The sequence below is a fragment of the Polyodon spathula genome, chromosome 11, assembly GCF_017654505.1.
Source record: "Polyodon spathula isolate WHYD16114869_AA chromosome 11, ASM1765450v1, whole genome shotgun sequence".
Taxonomy (NCBI): Eukaryota; Metazoa; Chordata; class Actinopteri; order Acipenseriformes; family Polyodontidae; genus Polyodon; species Polyodon spathula.
In genome coordinates this window covers 25,577,867-25,605,047 of record NC_054544.1, presented here as the reverse complement: position 1 = coordinate 25,605,047, position 27,181 = coordinate 25,577,867, and the positions used below count along the sequence as shown (strand labels likewise).

At 39.2% G+C, this 27,181-nt stretch overlaps 1 protein-coding gene across 2 annotated transcripts in view; it reads left to right on the top strand.

Annotated features, from left to right (window-relative positions):
• The window catches only part of cfap65 (cilia and flagella associated protein 65), a 47,430-nt gene extending 21,037 nt beyond the window's left edge, over positions 1 to 26,393 (top strand). Inside the window, exons 12-33 of one of the 2 annotated variants that reach the window (XM_041263937.1) lie at positions 194 to 331; positions 946 to 1,191; positions 1,991 to 2,215; positions 2,361 to 2,519; positions 3,356 to 3,521; positions 3,634 to 3,762; positions 4,724 to 4,940; positions 6,147 to 6,275; positions 6,749 to 6,925; positions 7,505 to 7,571; positions 8,414 to 8,524; positions 9,210 to 9,401; positions 10,935 to 11,093; positions 12,176 to 12,319; positions 12,971 to 13,087; positions 14,278 to 14,415; positions 14,722 to 14,760; positions 18,144 to 18,346; positions 19,595 to 19,732; positions 20,980 to 21,279; positions 24,298 to 24,432; positions 24,779 to 26,393. In XM_041263937.1, the coding sequence (XP_041119871.1) occupies positions 194 to 331; positions 946 to 1,191; positions 1,991 to 2,215; positions 2,361 to 2,519; positions 3,356 to 3,521; positions 3,634 to 3,762; positions 4,724 to 4,940; positions 6,147 to 6,275; positions 6,749 to 6,925; positions 7,505 to 7,571; positions 8,414 to 8,524; positions 9,210 to 9,401; positions 10,935 to 11,093; positions 12,176 to 12,319; positions 12,971 to 13,087; positions 14,278 to 14,415; positions 14,722 to 14,760; positions 18,144 to 18,346; positions 19,595 to 19,732; positions 20,980 to 21,279; positions 24,298 to 24,432; positions 24,779 to 24,962 (3,513 nt within the window). In that variant the 3' untranslated portion in view covers positions 24,963 to 26,393. Of the gene's footprint in view, positions 1 to 193; positions 332 to 945; positions 1,192 to 1,990; positions 2,216 to 2,360; positions 2,520 to 3,355; positions 3,522 to 3,633; positions 3,763 to 4,723; positions 4,941 to 6,146; positions 6,276 to 6,748; positions 6,926 to 7,504; positions 7,572 to 8,413; positions 8,525 to 9,209; positions 9,402 to 10,934; positions 11,094 to 12,175; positions 12,320 to 12,970; positions 13,088 to 14,277; positions 14,416 to 14,721; positions 14,761 to 18,143; positions 18,347 to 19,594; positions 19,733 to 20,979; positions 21,280 to 24,297; positions 24,448 to 24,778 lie in introns of both variants that reach the window. The other variant, XM_041263936.1, reaches the window with a different exon arrangement.
• Positions 26,394 to 27,181: the final 788 nt, after the last annotated feature.

Here is a 27,181-nt window from a genome sequence, read left to right as displayed (position 1 = left end):
CGATGGCTGTGTGGAACATGGTGTTAATTTGTCAGTATCCTAATGGCTTAATTTTAGACGCACAACTTAATGGGGATGTAAGTTAAATATTTGTTTCTAATATTGTATAACATAATGCAAGTGACTGTTTCATAGACCCTGTAGTTACCTCACAGTCCCCTTATCCAGTCTCCTTTCTCTTGTGTATTTTCAGGTAATGCAAGACCACCGACATATAAAGGACTGCACTCTCTGCCCACCTTGGTGCCTGACAGTGAGGGTTAGCGGACACACCTTCCAGCCAGGACGAGAGCACTTCATTCCCCACTACTCCCTGCTATCTCCTCGAGTGGTAAGTGGCAGTGGAAACAGGGGGATAAGAAAGCCAACTAGACGATTGTTTTGGCTAGTATTCTTCTTGTGTGGTTCTGTGAAATGTAAGCTAACAGTCCTTATAAAGGTTTCCCATTGTAAAATCATAACAAAATTTAATAAATCATAGTGAAAGCATTGTAAATCCCAGATAAGTATATTAAAGCCTATTAATAAACATTGCAAACCATAATCAACCATGGTAAAGACATAGTATAATCATTGGTAATGCATGGGAAAACTGTGCAAATTTACTGTGGTAAACTATTGTCAAACATCAACAAATGTGCAAAACAATACATCCTCTCATCAGTAGTTCTTTTCTGTCACTATGTAGCTAGCCTCACTGCCTATGAGCAATATACAGTAAACAGAAAATTCACGTCAGGTGCAGCAGCATACACAAGTATGTGCTACATGTGACAGGACTTATATTATTTTTTTTAGGTCCAACCCAATCGTTTCAAACTTTTTTACTAATGAATCCTGAAAAGTGCTTTTATTAAGGACTCTTACGTAGTTCTCCACCGAGCCTCATGTTTTGACACTGACCCTGTGTTCATGTGTAAAGAGACCTCTGATTTATGCTCTCAGGTGTTCCCAGCTGTGCCACAGGAAGTTACAACTTATAGATCCCTGCTCCTCCAAAACACTGGGGACTTGCCTATCACCTTCAGCTTAGATGCCCAGCATAGCCGCACAGTTACAGTCAAACCCACCAGTGGGATGGTCCTGCCAGGGGCTCACGAGATCTTCACACTCAAGACAACACCCAATGAGGGCAAGATTCACAAACTCAGCATCCCACTGCAGCTAAACTACTCACCGAGATCCATACAGGTACATCCAGCACTTCGACAGCAGAGGAATTATCATGGCTATGATCTTAGTACCAGCAGCCTTATTTTAAAGGAGTCATTAGGTAAATTATAAAGGAGTTTTTGAAAATGCTTTTATTTTGTTTTAATTCTGCTTGAACTAAGAGATACGCACAACTTTGGAGCAGCCTGTTCTAACTTACTAACATAGGTGGGGCTCGACTGGCAGTCTTCTTGTAAAACATCTCTCTTGCTTAACTTTCTAATGTCTCTGTTTGTTCCAACCTTTAACAAAAGCATTTGAAATATGCAATTAGTTTGAACTTTGTTGAAGGGGACGTGCAGTTCCAGTTCTTTACACTGAAGTTAAAGGACTCTGTGTTGGCAAGCCATACTTTCAGATAGTGTTGCACTTCCTTGATATTTTCTGCTAGAGGAAGACATTGTTCCAATCCCTTCAACAGCTTATTTTTTGTCATTGAACAGCCAACTGCCGCCGTTATTGACTGACATGCTTTCACCCAGTATCACGCTTTGACCCCATGCATTACTTTAAGGTGAAATGACCTAGGAAGTGCAGGAGTAACAGATTTCCTGAGAGTAAGGCATGGAAACTGAGACATTTCTTTAACCTAATATTAAATATAAAATGCAAGTACATGTTTTCAAAATGTCACATTTGAGGCCTATGTAGCTAATGTTGCAAAACAGACAAGATGTATGGTATGATTGTGTAAGTTACAACCACATTAAGGGAGTTTAATTTTCTTTGATGCGAAGGGTTTTTGAAATGCCTTCCTCTCTTTCCCTAAATGCTCCAGGAGATCATTGTCCTGAGTTCAGTGGAGAAACCAAAGATTGCCCTGGAGGGTGATGGGACTCTGTTCTTCAAGCCAACGTGCGTTGGATCTTCATCAGAGCGCACCTACATTATCAAGAATGTAACAAGACTGCCCTTGCGCTTTGAGTGGAAGATACCGAGTACAGACTCCACGCTCCTCTCTGTTACTCCACAAGGGGGCATCATTCAACCCAATGAATCCCTAGTGAGTATCACCATTAGACTCATGATACCTGCCCACCTGGCTTGTGACTTCTGTGAGTTTTAAGTTTGTTGATGTTGGTACAGTACAACTACTGAGATACCTGAAGTATTTTGTATTGGACATTATTCTCTGATTCTTGTTCCAGGTCCAGGCTTGGTGCTTCTCACCCCAAGAAGAGAAGGAGTATGTCCTGAAGACCAGCCTGACATTTTGGGCGTCAAGGAAACATTGTAGCCCCCAACCCAGCAAAAAAACACGCCTCTGCCTCAAAGTCATTGGTATGGGCTCAAAAGGATCCATTGCAGTGAGTAATAATTTATCTTGGACTTTAAATGGGATTGTTTTGATGGAGTTGCTTTACTGAGATTCCAAAAGAAACTTTGACAATTGACAATGTCTTTTTTAATGACTTCCATTTTTTGTTTCTATTTATTTAGACAGTGCGTCAGGAATATTTTAAAGACAGTGGTCTTATTTCTGTTGAGTTCCCGGGGTAAGAGGCAGCACATTACAATGCTTCCAAACAACAGAAAAAAAACATACTTTTTAAAATGCATACAAGTAAAAACATAGAAAATCTACTGAAAGTCAGCAACATTTAGCACACTATACGCTGTTTTTAGAGAGAGGGGAAGATAAGTTTGCATGTAATTATTACAGCATGAACTATGTGTTTTGCAGAGATCAGACGCTAGTGTATAGTCCTGACCAACCTTGTTCTGTATCTGTGATTGTGCTGCAGGCAGAGCAGTCTCTCTTGGGTATGGGAGATGTGCTGGTAGCAGCTCTCAGTCCTGTTCTGTATCTGCGATTGTGTTGCAGGCAGAGCAGTCTCTCTTGGATATGGTGAATGTGCTGGTAACAGCTCTCAATCCTGTTCTGTATCTATGATTGTGTTGCAGACAGAGCAGTCTCTTGGATATGGGAGATGTGCTGGTAGCAGCTCTCAATCCTGTTCTGTATCTGCGATTGTGTTGCAGGCAGAGCAGTCTCTCTTGGATATGGGGAATGTGCTGGTAGCAGCTCTCAATCCTGTTCTGTATCTGCGATTGTGTTGCAAGGAGAGCAGTCTCTCTTGGATATGGGGAATGTGCTGGTAGCAGCTCTCAATCCTGTTCTGTTTCTGTGATTGTGTTGCAGGCAGAGCAGCCTCTCTTTGATATGGGAGATGTACTGGTAGGCAGCTCTCAGTCCTGTGACCTGGTGCTGCTCAACAATGGGTGCTGTGCCTTAGATTACACCCTCACTGTGGACCAGGACATTAACGGACATTGCGACCTGGAAGAAATAAAAGGGGACCCCATAGGTACCGGGCATTCTTTTAATATTTTATTTCTATTATTTGTTTTGTAGGATTCTTTTTTATTTATCTGAGTCAAAGGCACGTAATCTGCCTGAAATATATGTTCTTATTAAAGCTCTAGAGTTGGAGTTTTCAAGTGGAATGATCCCTGCAAGGTCAAAGGTTATCATCAGGGCCACTGCCAAGCCAGCAAGGAGAGTTCACTACAGTTGGTCAATCGGCTATCAGATACTGACCCCTAGAGGTAAGTCAGAGCATTTTATTTACCCTTTTTAGTTGTTGTTGAATTAAAGACTTTCAAAGCATTCACCACATAGTTAATTTCTTAATACATTTTTTAAAAGTCATTTTTATAGAATCAGATAGTATGATGAACGAAGTATCTTTGTAGCTTGTAGTCTTTTTTTTTTAAATAGGCATCAAAGTTCAGAACTGAAATTATTTAGTTGTTGCTAATGTTTTTTGATTTTTTTTTAATTCTGGTTTTCTTCCCAATTTGGAATATCCAATTGTTATTTGTATTCCGGTTAATCACTGCAGCCCCCTGGCGACTCAGGAAACGGAGGCTGGAACACACACCCTCCGAAACGTGCTCCTGCCAATCCGTCATTTTTCGCACTGTGAATCCACAGCAAGGCCACCAGACCTGTAATGCCGGAGGACAACACAGATCTGATGGCTCCAATGCAGAACTGCAGGTGCCCTATCGGCTACAGGGATCGCCGACCTAAGCTCTCCCTACCCAGGCGGCACTGAGTCAATTGTGTGCCGCCCCCTAGGAACCCCCGGTCACGGTTGGCAGTGACATAGCCTGTATTTGAACCTGCGATCTCCAAGCTATAGGGCGCATCCTGCACTCCACGCGGAGTGCCTTACTGGTTGACTTACATGCATAATAAAAAGTATGGAAAGCAACTACAGTTATACATTTGAAACTTCAGCAATATTTGGTCAGTGGGTCAATTGTTTGGAAAGAATCCACTGCCTTATAGCAAAGATTAAAAGGTTTGTGGCAGAGTTTTTTCTGTACTCCCTCGAGATTAAGACAAGATGGTCAGTAGTCAAAGAAGTGCACTTCCCACATGGTAGCGTGTACATGAGACACAGCCCTGGTCTCCCTGTGTGTTTGAAACTTCTGGGAGGGGAGGTGCCTCACAGACATGTGCTATTGTGTGTTGATATGCAGCATGTTTGTGTGTCCTCAGCCCTGCAGCAGGCTCTGGATGGGCAGGCGCTGTGTAAGGTAAGCGTGGAGGGGGTGTACCCCAGCCTCTTGGTTAGTGATGCCCGCAGTGCTGGCAGTGTCCAAGGAATCAGCAAACTGCAGCTGTGGAAGCTCTTCTCTCTGGACACCCTAAACGCCTACCTGCAGCGGGACCCAACCCCAGCTGAGCTCACTTACAGAGTGCCGACCAGACACAGGTACAGACATCTCCTACAACTAACCATGGCTGTTTTTTGTGTACTCCCTCGGGATTAAGACATAATAAAAAAACTAACCATGGCTGTACAGTTTGGTATGCTAGCCAAATACTACTGCCACTCTGAAGTACAGAATGATTTGAAAGAAAGTTCTGACTATTTCATGGTGTAGCAATAAATGGCCATGCTGTTGAAAATGGAAGGAACTCTGTACCATTCCGACAATTTCTGAGTGGAGTTATCTGGCAATTAACTCCACATCCCCAGTTGCTTTCCTAGATAAAGGCGAACATTTTGGATACCATTGTACTTGTGACAAGTTTTCCTCGTTAAAATATTTAGTATATTTAGAGAATTATCTATTCAGAGATACCAAAGTATTTAGTAAGTAAGGGGTCTGACTGAGAGAAAATGGGCACTGCAATCCCCACCCTAGTCTTGCTGTAAATCATCTGTTGTTTTTAAAGTATTGAACACAACTGTATATTAAAGAGTAAGCTGGGTTCTGAAAAATATAGTGTTCTACATCCCCATGTGCTGCTGCAACTGTTTAAATAATGTGCCTGTCATTTTTCTTTTCATTGTTAACATCCTGACAGCTTTTTACACTTACGCTTTTTAGCTTCTGTTTTGAAGCTCTTTCCAAAATGTCTGCTCTTGTGCACTAATAGTGTAAGGATTATTGCCTACATTGTCAAACAGGTAATACAGGAATACGATCCATGATGTGGGACAGAACAGAGCACTTGTTATGTTTTTACAAATGCAGACATTTTGAAAAGAGCTTTGAAACAGACGTTAAAGTTATACGTGTAAAAGTTGTCAGGATTTTAACAATGAAAAGAAAAATTACAGGTACGTTATTTAGATAGTTGTAGCAACATTTTTTTGAATATTGCTACTTACTCCTTAAGTAAGATGTTCTGGAATTCTTCTGTTAGCTGGATGTAATATTTATAGATCTTTGAACACAGGATAGTTCAGTCTGCATGCCAACCCAGCCAATCACTGGCATCATGGATACCCTTCGACAGTGCCCATTAGTGTTAATTGTGATGGACATCTTTCTGTAAAGTGCTGAGAGAACCAGAGCTCTCTTCACACACACTCAGTCCGTTGTTCCAAAACAGCTGATCTCAGCTGAATTATCTTTGCCACACGTCTAATACTCTGTATTTAATATGCAGTGCTTTGTTTGTCCTGCAGTATTCGCAGATGCCCCTCAGTCTTCACCCCTGTTCTGCTGGATTTTAACTTTGGTGCTGCACCCCTGGGATCAGAGCCCTCCTCTGTCCTGCTGATGTTTGAGAACAATGGGACGGTTCCAGTTGAGTGGTATGAACGCTGAGTTTTTATGTGTTATGAAGACAGGACTGAGACATTTTGAGTATTTCAGTGTTGGAGTTCTTTTCTGTGTGGTACCAGGTTATTTCAAACTCTGCCCCCTCTACTCTAACCCCTATCTTCTATTCATTTTCCACCAGAGAAAAAGATGGGGAGCTAAATGTTGTTTTCATTTCATCTGGAGGTGAAATTGTCCCCACCTATTCAGTAACCAACCAGCTGCTTCCCCATATGACCAACATGCTTTGCACCCAATAAGATTATTTGACCTCAAAGACACTGCTGGGATGAAATGACCTAAAAAGTAAAATAGTAACAGGTTTCCTGAAAAAACATTCTTTAACCTAGTGTAGTACCAGAAGTCTTGTTTTAAAATGAAAGTACACATTTGCTATATTATTGGTTTCTGTCAAAAGTGTACCTTGAAAGCCTATCAAGACCCAGCCTTTGGTTTCTGCCCCCAGGACATTCCTGTTCCCCGCTGACCAGCAGATTGAATTGGAGTACTGGGCTGAGAGCGGGGAGTTCGACCACCAGGAGCTCCATGAGATGAGGATCCAGGATAATAAACTCTTCAGCGTGTCTCCCAGGGCTGGCAGGCTCCTTCCAGGGCAGCAGAGGAAAGTGCAGCTTAAATATAGGTAACTGGCTGTGGCAAAGTGGTTTGCAGTGCACAGGTGTAGAGGTGATGTGATTACGAAACAGAAGACAGACAACAAAGATCACAATCCAAACAGAACATGTATTTTTGTAAATACAGTATAATTGTAAATCTCGAAAAACTACTCACTTCTAAATCTTTTGTAGTCATTTTTGTATTACTTTAGTATAAATACATGTTAATTTGGATTCATATGTTGTTTTTTCTGACTTTATGTGAACGAAAAGACACACATTTGCCTGTTTTCCCATTGGAAATAGTGATATTTTGAAATATCACTGTCCTGGTCACAAAAGCAAAGTTTGTGGGGAATAATAGCCATTTTCTATACTTTTGAGGCATAAGGAATTAGGAAATAACACTTACTACCCAGGAACAAAAAAAAAAAAAAAGAACAATTTGTTACACGGTGTAATCACATCTTCATGGTGCAAAAGTTATTCTACTGAAAACATTTACAGTGATGTTCGTTGCTATTTAAGGAATAACAGCATTTGCATGTACCCTCAGCCTGCTTTACATTTAATGTATTTACTACAATTTTTTCCTGCTCTTCCAGACATGAATTTCCTGGTACAGACCGCCTCCCTGTCCTTCTGAAGCTATCCCATGGGCGTGAAATACTGGTAAGGAAAATGTAATTCCTTCTATTGTATAGTTTGGATCTTCTCTGCCGTGTTTAATATTTCTTGAAAATTAGATCAGAAGCACATTTCTCCTGGTGAAATATATTTTAAGTAATATTATTATAATTATAGTTTTGGTCTTCTTATTATTCAGTAGTTGTGACGTTATTCAACGATATGAAGAATTTGCCAGGGTTGCCAAGCTTCCTATTAACTGAGAAAGTTAAACAAACAAATAACTTGTTACTCCTATACTTCTCAAGTCTCAATCAGTGTTTCATGCAATTAGACTTTTTGTAGAAACATTTGGAGAAGGTCTTACTAAGTTTAATTTTAGTACATCTATAAAAATGGTCTTGAAATGTAATTTTTAACAATCTTATTAATTTAAAGGGTTAGGTTTAGGGTTACTAATATTTTGACATGTTTCATATATGCAATATTAGACACAAGTGGCATTATACTTTTGCATATCACACATGTATTATTAAATGTAGGTTATATACCATATTTGGCAGTATAGGGTTAAATGATACATTTAACAACATGGTTAATCCACTGCTGTTTTCCTCCACTTACTGAACCTGCGTGCTTGCTGCTGGGACTTTTTTTAACGAAATTCCAAGGCTTCATGGATGGCCTACTATGCATTATAACAAATAACAGAATTACAAATTACAGCTAAACTGTACATATCAGGCTGTAATACCATCTTCAGTGTCTTGACACTGATAAATGACAAGGATTCGCTCTTGACACCAGCAAAACCCTGGATAACAATGTCAGTCTTCTTATGAACAGCTGGACATACTTTAGTACTTATATTTTATTATCATCTGCAGCTGAATTTCATCGGTGTGACAGTTGAGAGGGATAGGCACTACATTCACTTCACCTCCAATAAGCACACATTCGCCCCTGTGGCAATCGGGATTTTTAGCCCTCCAAAACAGGTCAGTACCACTAAATGTGTTTGAACAAACTTAGGTTCGGGGCTGACTTAAGTTGATTGGTTTGGCAGTGGGAACAAAGGACTACTGTAGATCACACATGCTTCATGATTCAGAAAGGAATCATGCAGGGTCATGTGGGATCACTTGGGTCAAAGCAATAACAACCTACAAGCATTTAAATGACAATATCTTTAGTTCCTGGCGTTTTATAGTTTTACACAAAGTGGAACACATAAAGGCATGGAAGTGAGAATGGATAGCCTGCTGATAGGGATGTATAGGACTCAGAGGAATGAATATCAAGGCTTTAAAATCAGTTTCTTTCTTATTAGCACTAACAACTTTATTTTTTGTAACCCTTTTCTTGTGCTGACCGAGGATTTTATTTCCTGAATTCAGAACTAAAAAGACTAAAAAACAGGATCTTCAGAACAACAACAAGGGTAACAGAGACAGTGTTGCTCATCAAGCTTAGAAGAGTTCATATTTGAGTTTTTAAACCATGGTTACCCCTTAAAAAAGTGTCACATAGTCAAAGCATAGTGAAACAGCATAGTGAAAACATGGTAAAGCATAGGTAAGAAATGGGAAAATGCTAAGTTGTAATCTAATTTAGTGCAGTAAACATGGGCTGTCACTCGTTAAACCCCATTCTCAAAGTTGTCGTGTCTTGTTTTTCTCATAGTTTTACGAGCTGTACAATGGAGGCTCTGTGCCTGTGAGTTACTACCTTGATCTAGACCCTCTGCAGGAGCTGGAAGAAGGGAATTTCAAGCACCCTGTCTTCCAGTGCCTCAACCCCAAAGGAGAAGTGCTCCCTGGGAACACAGCTTTCATTGAGTGGATCTTCTCCCCTCTGGAAGCCAAAACATACACGGTAAGAGCCAGTAGCACAGTTGGAAGTTGGTAAACCATGTTGTCATTTCAGGCCAAGATTGTTTCATGGGTTCTCATGGTCTAACAATGACTGGTTGTGGTGTACGACCAACTTGTGAACTGGTTTGGTGCATAGTGTGGCTGCGATGCCATTTATTGGTTCCACCAATAAATAACTTCCACCAGTCGGGAAGCTCCATTGCAGGGCACTACCACACAGTAATTGACCATGGAACTTTCAGTTAAAAAGTCTGGCTTTAAAAGCGGTATGTAAGGAAGCATTACAAACTGTGCTGTTTTTCCTGATGCAGTTAACTACCCCACGGTAATGCGCTCTGATCAGGGTTATTTTTCAATTGGTCAACAGCAGTAAATGAGGGCCAAATCTGGGTTGACCAAGTTAATGCTTCATGGCTGAACTATTGTGAAAACATGCTGCAACAAGGTTTGAAAATTATATGGGTAGGCTGAGTTCATACAAGATAATGGATTTCTATGAGGCTCACACCACATTCTAATCTGTTTGTATGTTTAATTTGGAGGGCAATCTGCGGCAGAATATGTAGCTTGAAGGGCTGCTTGGTATTTTGCAAATACAGGTTCAGAGGTACACAGGACAAAATGAAAATCAGTACATAAAAAACATATACAAATATGGGGCCCAATCTTCGAAAGGTTTGTGAACAACGCAGAGGGGTATGCGCATCGCAAATGGCCATTGTGCCAAAATTGTGCCAAGTTGCCATATTCGAAACGTCCTTTTATGCATCACTAACCATTCTGCACTGTGCAGAAATAAAATGTATGCATCGCACAATATGGGGGGAGTGGCCGACAATATGCTTGATCCTGGTATATTCGAAGGTATGCGCCAAGCACAAAACCAGGTTTGTGACGCACAGAATAAGCACTGTAAAAGGACTGCGTTAACTCCGCGCACACTACCATTCCAGCACTGACTACAAACAGGCAAAAATGGGAAACGTGTAGCATGCAGCATCTCCGTCGACATTTGGATGTGAATGATGCAAGGCACACCCAGAAACAGCAACCCCAAGATAGGTGAAGATATGCTGAAAGGGTGTACTGGCCTCGGCACACATATGAGGAGCTCAGCAATGAGCAAAAAGGGCTGCTGAGGATGTGGTTGTAGTGGAGGCATACTTAACACTTTAACACATCATGGGGATCCAGTTTTTAATAATATTGGGAGCTCTTATTTTAGATTTATAGCCTTGGATGGGGATCTGTATTATTAACATACTTGTTATAATTTGACAGACCTTCATAACACAATAACTACTTTCTACAAAATGACCATTGCAGTACAACATAGCATTGCAAAATGGTGTTGGCCTACCAATAAATGAGCCAAAATGATTGAAGCAGTTGATTTGAAAAGAAATAGGGTAGGTATGATTTAATTTCTCTGACTAAAAGCGCTACAGTGGTGTGCTAGGTCAGTGATTGTTTGGCAACCCTCCTGGAATGTGGTCTGTGTTTGTAATTTTACATCACCTGTTTCCGCTAACAGGTGCTCATTCCGATCCACATCCTGGGCGGAGACTCTGCTCTGGTCTCGTTTTGTGGAGCGGGATATGATGCGAGAGCACTGGGAGAGGCAGCTCCTGTCAGTGGGGACTGTGCCCCATTTCCAGTGCCAGCTATCCAAAGAGTCCCGCTCCCAGGGCAGGTAAGACAGACAAGCAGCCTTTATGGAGGAGTCTTACTTTATGCTCCTACTGAATATGTTTCATAGGTAATTAACTGGGAAACTGCAGTGGGTGCATAGCATGCTTTTATATCATTTATGGCATTTAATTATTCTCTGGTTGAAATGTTGCTTAGGCACTCATGGTTTAATTACACTCAGATATTTCAATACATGTAGCAAGCCAACATAACAAATCATCTTCAATACCATCCATGCTCAGCACAGCACGCTGGAGACATCATACAGACTTTTACAAAATGAAAACACTTTTGAAATCCTACCAACGTAAAGAATACATTCCAAAGGCAGCTGTCAAACTGACTGTGGAGTCCTGCTTGCAGGAATACTACTCTCTCAATCTAGGTTCTTATACATTGTTAGTGGTCAGAAAACTCAGTTGCTTCTATCTTCTAATTATGTCTTTTTCTATTTCCTCATTACTACTGCATATTATCACTCTTTACCTTAATGAAGATTCAGGCTGCTTGGTTTCCCCTAACCTACTCATCCTGGTGTGGTGAACTAAGGACAAAGCTTGAAATCAGGAAAAGGACTTCCATAAATGAAACTAATATTCTATACTATACTGTGTGTATATATATATATATATGAACAACATCTTACCCTGTAAGAGCTGATATTTCCAACATGAGCTGAAAAGTAAAAATAAAAAGGAGGAAGATATAACACAAGGCTGCTTTAGGGAGTCTTTTCATGAGCAGACCCAGGGGTTGAATTTCTGCTTGAATAATTAGTAAGTATGCAGGAACATCAATAAAGAACAAAGCAAAATAAAGAATGAGAGAATAGTGAATAGACATTCAGTAGTAGTTTATTACAGGCACGACATTACCGGTAAATATGAACATGTAGATGGTATAAAGTAGCCCTTAAGGCAGATTTATCCTCCAGTTTCAAGCAGTTGACTGTTTTGATTTAGAAACAGTTGCCTAAAAGTTGCCTTTTAATACATGAATATCATTGGTTATTGACAAAGAAGAAGAATTAGTTTGTAAAGTGCACCTAACTAAAGCTGTGTCCTGGTTTGTTTTTCTCTGCAGCATGTCTTCCTTTCAGAAGAGCGGGTGTCATTTAGAGATTCCCCAGTATATTCCAAAAGAAGCCAGATAATCTTCTTGTATAACACTTCACAGACGGAAAGGGTGCTCTTTAACTGGCAAAGTGCTTGGGAAAGCACTAGCGAGGTCAGTATTCTTGTATGCATGTCTTTATGCCACAGTATAAAAATACATGTTAATTCATTCATGAACTCTCATTCATTTATTGCTAGGTTCACCTAATTGCATGGGCTGTGAAAAAAAAAAAAAAAATCTAAAGGAGAAATTCCATCTTCTGCATACTTGTTTGTATCTATGTGTATACTGTATAACCTTCATTATATATCACATATGAGAAATCAGTCGATCACTTAAAGGATTTATGCACGTTTCGCCAGTTGTATTCCACAATACATTATGGAGAAAGCCAATTCATTACATTAATGTACCATTTATTGTTTCATATCACTGACCTCACAATCTCAGCAACTTAACTATATTCTCTTCATCAGCCTTTATCCTCTTTTCAATGAAAATGAAAATCGTCTAAATAAAGGATGGTAAAGATTAAAAAACAAAAATAGTTTTACAATTTATATCATTTTTTTATTTAATAGTAAAGCCATATATAATAGTTACAGGACTGTGAGCGTCTTTGTATGGGTTATATTGACACTCGAAGCAAGCAGACAGACCTCGGCTCTCGGCTTCGGATATTAGCCACAGATACAGCGCGTGGTGTTCTATATCCCTATAATATGAGCTGCACATTCTCTTCTCTGCTTCGCTGTCCTGCAGGCTGTACTGATATCCCCTCAGAATGGGGAGCTGGCACCAGAGGAAAGCACTCCATGTATCCTCTCTCTGGAAGCTTCAGGCAGCCCTGGCTTCTACTACCTGGACCTCGTCTGTCAGGTAAGGACAGTAGTCGTGAGCAGAAGGTGGGATCCTATTACCTTTAAAAAGTAAGAAGCTTCAGATTCCAATTCTTACTATTTTTGTACCCTTTCTGTTTTTCAATGTTTGCAATCATTCTGATTCTTGCTGCAATTACTCAAATAATGTCAAGGTGCCTTCCGCTATAGTAAGAGCCATCACAATCTATTGATCAGGATCAAATTTCACTGTGCACTAGAAGGCGCTGGTGCATCCTAATTTAAAGACACTTTTGCTGATCTAACCTATCATGTATGTCTACGGAAGGCAAATAGACCAGCTCCTGAACTCCTAATCAAAGCACCTTCAAACAGAAATAGGGTAGCTATGATTGTAAAATAAAGAAACACATTAGTGCTGTGGCTCTTTCAGACCTTTTCAGTCAATTAAATAAAGACCTGGTTAATTCATCTCCAGACTGCTCAGTTCAACAGTTAAGAGTATAGTTGGAATAAGGTTTTGTAGTGGAATGGATTGAAAGAGCTACAAGCCAGTACCACCTCAGTGCATTGAATTGTGTGTCCCAGTTGTTTTTTTTTTTTGTTCCAATTGTGTTTTTTTATCTTCTCGTTCTCAAAGCTTGACTAGTGGCCTTTCCACAGTCAAGCACGTGTTCCCCTCGCTTTTTTTTTAAGTTCTTTTTTCCACTATATCTATTACTACTCAATGAAAAAGGATAAACATGAATGCAGGATTTATGCCTGAACAGGATATGGTTAAATCTGGATCGCTTATCCAATTGTCATGAAACTTGGTAATTCTGATTTTGTACTGTATGTGTCATGGTCATCAACGTTTTCATCACAGTGATAGCTCTTACTGCTGTGGAGAGGCATGTACTGTATGTTAATGACATAGTAAGTGACACAAATAGTTAGCAGTTAAATATAATATCAATCAACACATTGTTAGCACATTCTGGTAGCTTCTAGAATTCGGCTGAAATCAGGAGGGGTGAGGGGGCCTTTAGTTGATTCTGGAACTCTGTCCCAAATCATATCAGGAACGCTGGTACAGTTTAAATGTTTAAATCAACTTTAAAAGTTGCTTTGAGCTGGATTGCTTGGCTGTGGGTTCTCTTTTTCTTTTCTGGTTCAATTGTAAAGTGTACTGGGATGCTTCACATAAAGAGCATTATATAAAAGTAAATTGTTTTCTATTGTATGTAGGTGACCTCTGAACAAGCTCTGATGCAGTACCAGCGAGAGCTGCAGGAGTGGGAGAGGGAGAGGGATAAGCAGGCATCGGAATTCACTCTGACTGACACCAATGCTGCCTTTGATGGACAGCGCGCAGTCTGCACCAAGGTAACGTATTGCTTGTCAAATTTATAAACAGAATGTGGAATGGACGTTGGGAAATTCTATGATTAAATACAGAAATCTAAATCTTATGTAGCAGCAGCACAAGGGGCAGTCCATACAGTTGCTGCTCCTGGGAGATTCAGACTTTCAATTCCCACAAGCCTGCTAATCCTGGCCACCCGAGAGTCAGCTCCGGTTTCATTTGCAACACAAACAAACAATGAGGCAGGGACACAGCCCCTGTCATCGTCCCCTTTAGCAGCAATAAAGGGACTTTTGCTGTATTTAAATGTATTTTTCTTTGTGTAGGTTTCAGCCGGTTCAGTACAGAAACCAAGAAAATGCAAGGTAAGGCATTAATCTAGCAAAAGTGTGTGTGTGTGTGTGTGTGTGTGTGTGTGTGTGTGTGTGTGTGTGTGTGTGTGTGTGTGTGTCTACACATTTGTAGTTAAAAGTTTACATACCCCAATGGAAATTTATAATTTCTAGAAATTTCTCGAAAACAAATAATTTTAGGAAAACTTTTGTAGCAAAAGTTTTGCTTTTGTAGATGAGGAAAGAAGTTACAAGAAATAGATGTCTACAATTATTTATTTCAGCAATTTTTTTTGCAAAACTCCAAAAATGCTCATTCAGAAGTATTCATACCCTTTGATGACATGATAATATTATCTACAAGGTGCTACAAATTTCAATATGATAATGCAGAACCTAAACCTAGAAAAGTCTAGAAAATGCTGGTTTGTAGGTGAACATTGCTAGAGAGTATAAAAGGGTTAGGTATAGGCTGATTGCTGTCATTACCAATAAGTCAATAAGGGAAAAAGTAAAGTACTAACTAAAGACCTTAGGCAAAACATGATTTATTGTCATAAAGCTGGAGAAATATGCAAGAAGATTTCCAAGCATTTGAGTATCACAATTTCAACTATTGTTTCTATTATCAAGAAGTATAAGAATCATGGTACTGTCACAAAGCTCTCTCAATCCAGAAGAAAGAAGGTTTCTTTCACCAAGAACAAGTAGAAGTGGGGTATTCATTTTAATCATAGGTCGAGTATTGCATAGTGAAGGTCTCAATGGCCGCAGGAAAAGGAAAAAGCCACTCTTAGAAAAATGTTACAAGGACAATCGCATAAAGTTTACAAAACAGCATTTTAATGATGGATATGACTTCTGGCAAAAAGGTTTTGTGGAGTAATGAAGCAAAAATCGAGCTATTTGGTCACACTGATAGTCGTTACGTTTGGAGAATGTCTGGTGAGGCATACAAAGAAAAGAACACCATACCTAATGTCAAGCATGGAGGTGGTAATATCGTTGTATAGGGCTATTTTTCCTCTAATGGCATGACATTTAATTCCAATACATGGTAAAATGGATTCCATAGCATAACAAAAGATATTGGCCAATCATCTGAAACCCTCCGCTACAAAACTTGGTTTAAAGCGCAATTGGAAGTTCCAACACAGCAATGATCCAAAGCACTCATCAAAATCTACTTCAGAATGGTTAAAGAATAAAATGAATGTCCTGAAATGGCCCAGTCAAAGTCCCACTCTAAATCCGAATGAGAATCATTGGTATCACTTGAAGAAGGCTGTGCACAAAAGAAGTCCTCAGAATTTGAATGAACTGGAACTATTTTGTGTTGAAGAATGGTAAAAAATCACTTAAGACTCATGCCAAAAGCTCACTGACAAATATCCTAATCGTTTAAAAGAGGGTATTATTGCTAAAGGTGCCTCAACTAGTTATTAATTTCATTTTTCCTTTTCAGGTTATAAGTACTTTTTAATTAGCATTTTCTGAGTTTTGCTAGAAAATTGCTGAAATACTGTAAATAATTGTAACTTTGTTACAAAAAAGGTTTTTCCTATAATTATTTGTTTTCAAGAAATTTCTAGAAATTATAAATTTCCATTGAGGTATGTAAACTTTTGACTACAACTGTATATATATATATATATATATATATATATATATATATATATATATATATATATATATATATATATATATATTAGGGATGCACCAAATCCAGGTTTTTGGAATTCAGCCGAATACCGAATCCATCTCAAAAGATTCGTCTGAATACCGAACCGAATACCGAATCTACAAAAACTGTCAGGAAAATTGAAGGTAACTGTTGAATGTAAAACAGACTGGCAGCTACTAACAAGGGACACACACAAGCTATAGTTTTGTGCCTTTTAGTTAATAGTATTTTTATTACCGAATGGAAATATATTGCTGAATAAGATTTTAGTACATTTACAAGAAAGGAGAGCTGCATCTTTGCCATAACCCTATATTCTTCTTTAATGACGTTTCAACCTGTGTCACCTGATCTAAAAGCTATGAAGAAAAACTTACTGTGATGAGTGACCTAACTCTCCCTGCGACATAAAACCCACATTGATTTAAATGCTCTGTTTGTATAATACTTATCAAATAGGCTACGAAATAGTTTAAAAAATATTTTAATAAAACACAGCAGTTCACAAATGGTTCAGCTTGTTTTGGCACATTACAATGACATAATTTAATTTACTAAAGCATATAGTTCAACAGTGTCTTGCGCATCTGACAGTTGTAAAGTTATAAAAAATATATATTATTTTGTGTACAGGTTTACTGCATAACTTTACTCCGTGAAAAGTGTGATGTGAATCTGTATACGGGGGTATGTTTGCATTCAGCATCTGAGTGACATGTTTAGTGCGCGCACCACCAGTAATTAGGGAGTTGAGAGCTGCGACGGAGTTCATCAAACGTGTTCTTGTTATTAAATACCACAGTTACGTTCAATACCGGATTTGTGTCTTTTAGTTAAAAAACTGCACACATTAGAGGGGAAGTTTTAAAATGGATGTGCGTCTAGGCGGATATAGGATTCAGATTCAGTTCACCGAATCCTAAGTATTCAGCCAAATCCGAAACCGAAACCTGGATTCGGTGCATCCCCCTTATATATATATATATATATATATATATATATATATATATATATATATATATATATATATATATATATATATATATATATATATGTGGTGGCCGTGGCAATTTGGCTAGTGATTGTGAACAGGTGTAGAGATGGTGCAGTGCAGAAGAAATCACAAACAATTGTAATCCGGTAGGAAACGGGGGTTTTAATTATAATCCGGGTCTGATGACCAACAAAAGAAAAACGCTCCGGCAATACACAACAATGTGTAAAGCGCAGAGCCAAACAAACAGGTTTACAGTCCCAAACAATAAACGTTATCCGCCCCACAATACTAAAACATGGTCACCAGTCCCAGATGCGTGTAGTCGTGCTCGATAACAGGCTATTTGGTGACAGTTCGTGCAGTGCAGTTCCGGCTTGTGCTGGCCCAAAAGCGACAGCTCTGGAACGTGTTTAGCTGTCTGGTGGTACAATAAACAAGACAATTACTAACACTCAAAACAAACAACCACTCATGAATATTCTTCAGCAGTTCCTACTGCAGCTCTCAGTCCTTCCAGGTTTACTTATACAACCCAAGCGAAGGAAAAAATTAGCATTTCTCTGGCCCTTTTATTCTACCCCTCCTGATCCATTGTAATGCATTGTATTTCTGTCACAATGGCATTAAAATGTTCTTGTTTTCATGTTTCAATTAATTGCTTCAAATTAGTGGAGCAGTATATCTAAGTATAACACATTATTTGTTTTCTCTCTGTTTCCCTGTTGCCTTGGACAGGCTCTGCCGCCAGTACAGAGGCCTTCAGCCGGGGGGCTAAGCAGGGCTGAGCGAAGAGCACAGCGAGAGGAGGAGAGGGTCTGGAGGAAGCCAGAGCCCCCCAAACCATTCCCTCTCCACCTGGGAGTGACGGTGCGCTCCCACTGCCTTGAGGAGTTCCATGCCAACTTCCCATTGGAGTTACACAAGCATTACATACGCAGGTGAGACAGGAGCCAGCTTCCCATCACAGCTGCACAAGCATTACACACGCAGGTGAAACAGGGGCCAGCTTCCTATCACAGCTGCACAACATTACATACGCAGGTGAGACATAGGGTGGAAGACTGGTGCATTGGAGCTATGGTAGACAGAAAGAGCCGATGAAGGGATACGGAGGAACTGAAAGAGGCACAAGAGCTGGGGAGGAATGGTATAGGCTCACAAGAAGGGCTAATAGAGGTTAAAGGTGCAAGAAGACACATTTACAAACTACAGATTATGTACTAGTAGTTTATGTGCTAGTAGTTTAAGATGCTTTGGCATGGTGCTGGCATGTTATATGCATGTTTTCCATTTAGCTGACTTTCAGCTAAATTCACATCATCTGCTGAATGCTTAGTGCACAAGGAGTTATCTGATTTTCCTGATGTGCCACACTGACCTTTCAGTTCGGTTAACTCTACCTGCAATACTGTATTTAAGAAAGGTTTACAGGTCAAAGTAATTCCATTAAATTTTGGTATGAGGAAAGCCAGTGGGGACTAAGCTGTTGCATTACAATAAATACTGTAAGAAGTTGTAATAGGAAAATTAATAAATAATACCATATCCTGAATTTTAAAAATGACTTATTTTTTTTTATTTAAAAATACTAAAATAAACTTAATAAAATCAGTGACAAGACCTCATCATGACATAATGTATTAGGTTTTTTTTTTTGTATCTCTAAATTCAACACTAATGACTGTTCAATAGTTATTGATGATTTTGTTCTTCTCAGAAATATGCTTGTACACACATACAACTGGCATATACAGTACAACACACCCTTACCCTGCTTGTGCAATTATGTGGGAATTGAGAGGAGTTTGGGAGTGAGGGTTAGGGTTAAGGTTATATGTGGAAGTTGAGGAGAGGAGATTGGGAGGGTTAGGGTTAGGGTTAGGGTTAGGGTTTTATGTGGGAGTTGAAGAGAGGAGATTGGGAGGGTTAGGGTTATATGTGAGAGTTAAGATTGGGAGGGAGGGTTAGGTTTAGGGTTAGGGTTATATGTGAGAGTTGAGGAGAGGAGATTGGGAGGTAGGGTTAGGCTTAGGGTTAGGGTTATATGTGAGAGTTGAGGAGAGGAGATTGAGAGGGTTAGGGTTAGTTTTATATGTGGTGGTTGTGGAGATTGGGAGGGAGGGCGCACAGCAGATCTTGGAGTGACTGCTTCAACTGTTTTGACTGCAGTAATCCTTTCCTTCCAGGTCCATGAAACAGAAAGGGGTGACCACTCCTCTGGAATCTGTGGATACAGTGGAACCGGAACCTGAACCTAAAGACCTCTGTGTCACTTGTGCCACTGAGAGAGGAATTATAACTGATGTTCTGACTTATATACTAAGGTATATATAGTTGTTTTTTTTTTTTATTGAACTGGAATTTTATCGTTGAACACTTGAGATGAGACAATGTAAAATGCTGTGTGTGTTTTGTACGGTATCAAATCCAGCCAGAATAAGCAGATTGTTTTGAAGTTAATATTTCAAAAAGCTAATTTGTTGAAAGTAGAAAGGGGACATTTATATTAGGCAGTCAATAATGAGTTTTAACAAAATGCTTACATGTGTTTAATGCAGTAGTCTGTTCATGTTAATCAGCTGCAAGACAATTAGAGCTTGTTGCTGGGCACTCGCTGTATGATATGAACACACTCAATAGGTCTGGAGTAAGGAGTCCAATTCTGGACACCCGATTTTTTTAATTTATTTTTTTAATCACGCAATTCCATTTTTGTAATAATAAAATATTGTGCTCTTGCTTTTATTGATAATTACCGGTGTGGAGGAGTAGGGTAATGCACTTACACGACAAAGGAAATGAAAAGCACATACAAATACTGCAAGTAAAGATGACAGTCATGTCGCTCCAGCTTCAGCGGAGAAAAAGTGAGTGATTTCACTCTCTAAGTAGGGTGGCCTAGCTGCCTGTTCAACTCAATAATAATGCTATTTAATATGTAAAGGTAGATAAAACACTGAAATTGTTAAACTACTAACAATGAACATATCAACTCCTGAAAGTAAACTTACCAAGTAAGTACTACACATTAAAAAAAAATCAACATCATACAATGACAATCTGAGTTTTTTTTCTTTTTTTTTTAAGCCCACAGACTGCAGTCACCACTGCCGTGCTATTTATATATGTAAATTAGCCATATGTGTGCGCTTAATGCTCCCTCACTGTCAGCAGCTGGCTGGGTGTTTATAGAGTTAACCTCGTCCAACAGAAAGGAAACGTACACCAGTACAGCTAAGGTTTTATTTGAAAGGAGATTCAACATTGTTGATTTGATTGCTAAGTCACAGAATACTACAACGGTAAAAAAAATGCAACCCCTGACAAGAGCTCACATACCCTAGTTTGAAAACTGCTGTCTTAAACCATTTGAGGTGCTGGCTACATATTTTCAGTTATTTTTATGCCATCATCATTTAAATCACTATGTATAGGAACATATTTTATACATTTTACAGACCACAATGCACAATGAATAGGTTTAGTTTGACCTAGCATAGCTGCTGTATGTACTGTGTTGTGGTTTGTGGAACGTTGCCTGTAAAACATGTCTCTGCTTTTGCCTCTCCAGGAGCCTGCTGGATGACACTCAGTTCCAGCAGAGTCTGATAGAGAGTTTGGCTGAGCCGGTCCCTTATTTCGCTCAGTTCTGCAGTAAGGGCATTTCCAACGTGGCATCCCTCCCAGAGGGGCCTGAAGGGGCTTCTGCTGCCCATTGTGTCTCAGCTCCCACTGGGGACAGGGGTCCCCAAACCAGCCCTGCAGCTCAGAAGCCCAATGTGCACCTTGCAGGCAGACAGAGCAGTGAGTCATACACACAGGAGTCCATCCAACAGCAGCTACAGCTGGAGATGAAGAAGAATATTAAGAGGTACAGTTGGGAGGGGGTGGAAGTAGTAAGAGATACTTTAGAGATAATGAGAAATACAGAGATAGAGGCAACAGCACTGCACAACTCTTCTGTGTTGGATGCGTTCCTTCAATGAGAAATGCATCTCGGAAAAGAGTGCAAGTAACCCTCTTTAAATATGATGCGATGTGTAGCAGAGCAGGGAGGGGGTTAAAATCCTCCCTGCTAAACACATCTGAAAATGTGTGCGTAATAATGTGTTAATTGTTCTGGCAGTTGGCCACAACTGTAAATTAGTACCAGATGCCTGTATTTTGTTCATTTTATGGAGAATAAAAACCCACAGATCATTCATTCAGGGCTGACGAAGGAAGAACCTGCTCATGAACCGTTATGAGAAAAAGGTATTCTGTGTTACTTTTGTGTATCTGTGTTTTGCTTTACAGGAAAAGGGCTTAGCTGTCCTGTTTATAGTGAGGTTGCTGTATGCTGAGTTAGTGCCCGAGTAGAGCTAGGTTTTGTTTTGTTTATTTTTATTTGTTGTGTGAAAATATAGTGTGTGCAAGCCCATTAAAAAAACAAACACATGTGGTCTTGGTTTGTACAACAGTGCTGAGAAAGAACCCAGAAGAGAGCAGTCTTCCAAGATGTTTTAACTTTTTGTGTAGCAAACAATGCATGTGAAGTCCTATTGATAGGTGTGGATGTGTGGCAAAGTGGTTGATTATGTGTAGGTACAGGTGATTAAAGAACAGACAGACAATTGTAATCCAGGTGAAAAGGTTTGTTTTATTTATTTATAAGTCCTGTGCAAATACATTTAACTGGTAATGTGCAAGATGAGACAATTACAAGCAAACAAAAATGCAACACTCACAATCTTAAATAAGAATACACTTTTACTGTCTTTCTGGCTTTAACTCACTACAAACCAATGTGAAGGAACAGATTACGATTCTCCGTCCCCCTTATATGCTGTCACGCATGACCCCTTGGTAAACAAATGCAGCTGCCTTTACAATCTGTGGCTGCTACATTGTTTCCCTTCCAGGTCAATATGTTCTTGCAAACGAGTCTTGCCTTTTCCAGACTGACCTACTTCCCGACCCAGGGGAAGAACTGTCAAGCCAGCCCATCCAAAAAAACTCTGTCCTCGCTTAGTACCCTCACAGGTCGGGAGGGAGATTTACAACCAAGGTTCATTGTATTTCTGTCACAGGATGTTTAATACAAAAGCGCTGACCTTTGTTTTGTTTAATATTCCCAACTATATCTAATTATTTTTATACATATGCATTAATGCCAGAATGACTGGCTGGACTACAAATGAATATTATATGTAAAGGAACTTCATGTAAAGTTCATATCTGAATCTTGCTGTGAGCCTTTCAACAGAAGGCATAACAATGCTTTGTGATACAAGGTGCCCATACTTGTATATTCTAGTCATGAGGCTGTGTGGTCTGGTGGGTAAAGAAAAGGGTTTGTAACCAGGAGATCCCAAGTTCTACCATACAGGTATATAATGTTGCAGAGCCACGACTCAAATTTTATAATGTATTTTTTAAAAACAAACAATATACTGTATATAAAGCTTTTTTGAAAAGAAAGGGTTACAGAGAGTGAGTGTGTACTAGTTGTGGAAATGGAGAGAACCAACAACAAAATAATGTCAGATAGTGAAAGAATGGGTGCATTACATTTTAGCGATCAACACTTCAGTTGAACCTTTAGAATGAAAAAAACATGTCAAGTCTTTCATTTAGAAATCGTAAGGGCACCAAGGTTATGAAGTATTTCTCACAGACTGCTGGCCTTCACTGATTTGTGGCAATGGAGGTTGGACTGTACCATATGCAGCAATTAATACAATTGTGGAGCTCATTTGAACAAGTTAGTGACACTACAGCTTTAGGGAATAAAAAAAAAAAAAAATGAATATTTAGTTTGGTGCTGCTGTGACAGCACATATGACTGAGGAGCGGGCTTGCTTTCATACTTTACTGTGTCAGTCAGGAAACCTGGTCTTATAAAAAGAGATTAGTACATATCTTTCTATATTTTAAAAAGGTATTTCATAAAATATAAAGTGTATTAAAAATAGCGATTGTGTTTATGACTCCCCTGAAGAACACTTTAAATGTAAGTCTTTATAATGAAAACAAAAGCAGGTTATTTGCATGTAGTCAGAATCTTGCAAGTTGCTAAACCTTAACATTTATTGAAGCCACTCTGTTAGGCCTCACTATCAAATTCATTGTTTGCAGATCTCAAAAAATACAAGATAAAATACATTAATATGCAGGTTTCTTATTTAAATAATGGCTATTTTAGACACAGGGGTTGCAGAAGGTCTTTATGTGCCTGAAGGGATGTTTGATCTGTTTGTCAATAATCTCTGCGATACTTTTTTTTTTTGTGCACACCCACCTGATCACTAAGGGGTCAATTTGCATGTGACCACCGTGGCTTGGTTTAGGGTCAGAAAAACAACGTGGGAGAAGCTTAAAATAATTTACATGATAAAATTGCATATACGAGCCTAAATATATGATTCAAAGTGGGATATGGGAATGAGAATATGGGGTTGAAAAGGCAGACATGTCTGTAGTAACCCAACCCAGTTTTGTTAACTAGTGTGGAAAGAAAGATGACCATTCCTGAATGATTTCTTTAGTGAAGCTAGCTGTTGGAATCGGCAGCAAAAAGAACCTAGAATTGCCCCTAGAGTCATCACTTTTAATTCTACTATCCATTAATCATCAGTAATTTCTTGGAGTCTTGGAAGCACCATTCAACCCCACTATCAGTCTGTCAGAAAGTCACAATGGGGAAATGCAACTTTTCTATATAACCGAATAAATGTCTAGGATGCCGACAGTTGAATTAATTCTATGAGAGAGATAATTTACATGTGTGCTGCAGTAGATTTTTGTCCTACCCCTGTAGTTCAGATGGACGAGACCTACTTGCATTTTGTTTGTTTAAAGAACACGAGACCCCTCATGTTCCATGCTGTGTTTTATGATTTCACTGCAGGCTCCCTGAGTTCTGTAACCTGACAGAAGAGATCCTGGTGAATACACTGCAGAACATTATCATTGAGGCGAGCTGTGGAGAGGTGGTGCTGACAGCACGGCCCAGAGTGATTGCACTGCCACCCGCTACTTCAAGGCAAGCACATCCCAGGTCATCATCTGATCATTTCAGTATCTCACCCCCTTGTTCTTCCACTATACTACATTACATTACTCTTTAAATAAAAGCTTTGGCAGTAGTGCCCATAATATCATACTAAATAGCTGTGGATAGGTTCTTTAAAGTCAAATTGGCCATGATATAGCATTAGACAACAAGTTCACAGCTTGGTATAAGTGCATCCATACATTTAATTATCATTGTCTGCAGTCAGTATTATATATATATATATATATATATATATATATATATATATATATCCCGAGTATATATTATATATATTAGACTATATATATATTGTCTGTTGAAAATTTAATATAAGAGGATCCTCACGAGCCGGTTCTGCAAAGATACCGCACCTCTCTCCTGTCCCAGCCGGTCACAAGAGAGAGCTGAGTGGGCAATCTGCAGCAGAGCAGACAGCAGAAGGTGGAGCCGCGAGGAGGCCTGCTTCAGAGTCTGGAACTGAATCAGTGAGCAGAGCAGAGAACAACAACACCTCATAGCCTGCAGGCTTTAATTTATTGGATAGCCTAATAAAATGTAGCCATGCACTGTTTTTAATTACGCTTTTAAAGGATGTATAATCTCCTTTTAATTAATAATAGATGCAACCACGTCATGATATTGGTATTAAACTTAACTGAATTAGCAATCAACAGTCATAATGCAAACTTGGATTAAGATTAAAAAAGTAAAAAAAAAAAAAAAAAAAAAAAAAAAAAAAACATTAGATAACAGTAATAGAGAAATTAGAGTATATTTTTATAATCTAAATCTGATCTAAATATATCTGCCCTTTAACTGTATATTTTTCCTGCTGATGTTTTCCACAGGGGCAATGTATTGACCAACTTCATGTTACCCTCTGTACATGCAGTAAATATAGGAAAGAGGTTTACAAAATGAGTTTCAGGGCAGCTGTAGCTGCATCTGCCACTGTTGAGATAATAATTAAAAATAAGACCCTGCGAAATTGAAAGTCACATTGAAATGATTGCAGTGAACAAAATACCGCGCCCGACTGTTCAATACATAGGTTTAAAATGTGTAGCTGTTTCCCCTAATGACATGTTTTGACCCAGGAGACACTGCTCAGGTGAAGCTACCATCAAATATCTAGTGAATAAGGCAACAAACTTTCTTTAGCCTAAAGAAAATACATGTGCTTTCAAAACTGTACACGTGAGACCATGCAGCTAATGGAAGTGCAGAAGTGCAAAAAAGTTCACTGCAGTCCTGTATACTGCTCTTTTAAGAGAACTCTTATATAGACTTCAGACAGCTGATATAGTGTAGGAAGTGTCAATGATGATCACAATTACCACTGACAAATGATAAAGGCTGCATTGCCTGAATGCCAGCCCATGTGCACCGATACTTTTAATCAGCTCTTCTAGGAAGAGAAAGGCATTTAAACTGAACATCCAACCCTGAAGTCAGCAACTTAACTGAGGTGTTATCAAAATGTAACCATTACCAACAGCACAGTGTACCGTGGTAACATAGAAAAATATAGCCAATCATAATACTTATTGGCTGAGCAGCTTTCAGCCAATGAGAGACCCAGTTCCACCTGCTGTTTGCCACATCCCAAACAAACCCCACTCATCACAGTAGCATATTGAGTTTCTACTGTACTTTATTATCAAGATCTCTACGCTTGAACCTGCTTGAAAAATCATACTTGCAGCACCCCTTGGAATTGCTTTTAAGCCAATTCATCAGCAGAGCATGGTAAATCATTTGAGGTATGGCATCATGTACTAAGAGAAACCAGGTAATGCTGTACATTCCTAGTTTAAGCACAACAAAAGCATGGTAAGAAGAACCACTCAGAGTTACTGTAAATGGCTGTATTACTAATTCATGTGTTTATATTTGAACAACATATTCATTGCTGTGTGCTGTTTTGGACTAATTAAAGTTTTAATGAACATCCCTAGAAGATTCTCCTTTGATTACTACTTATTGATTTTTTTAAAATTGTATTAATTTATTCATTTCTCACTTGATATATAAAAGCTGCATCTCCCTGTTGTGTGGTTTATGTCCCATGCAAGCAAAGGGCAAGGCAGCAGGTCAAGACTGACAGAGGGCTCATAGTAGGTGCTCGGTTGGTTGGGGCTTCTATATGATATACTGCACACCTTCCTGATGTTTCGTGCCATCTCAAAAGTTATGACTCTGGGCCATTGTGTAGAACACACTGCCACAGATTCCCGATACCTTCCTTGGATTTGTATTCATTGAGCATGCACTGTGTCACTTCAGATCAGTGCTGTCCTGACTGCCCAGTGACATCATCGACAGTGTTTGTAATATCTGTTCAATCCTTAAACTGATTACCAGATTTAGCTTCTGAGAACCGATATCACTGTTTGATGAGAGAGAGACTGTCTTGTTCAAGGGGTTGGAAGAAATCCAAATTGGAATTGACTTTCAATCTTTCATGCGTTTGACTCTTCTGCAATCTTATTTTTGTGAATTCCAAAATAACGTATATTTAAAAGTATTCACTGGCTCAATTGTGCTTGTGGATATTGTATGGGAAGGAGGAAGCAGGATAATCTGTGGTGCAGTAGCTGAAATCAGTGACATGAATAGACCTGACTGTACACATCATGAGCAGGCCTCACAGTAATTTGCACATATAAAATACTGTGTTGTTAAGTGCTTTGTAATGGTGGTCCACTATGAAAGGCGCTATATAATATAATGATTG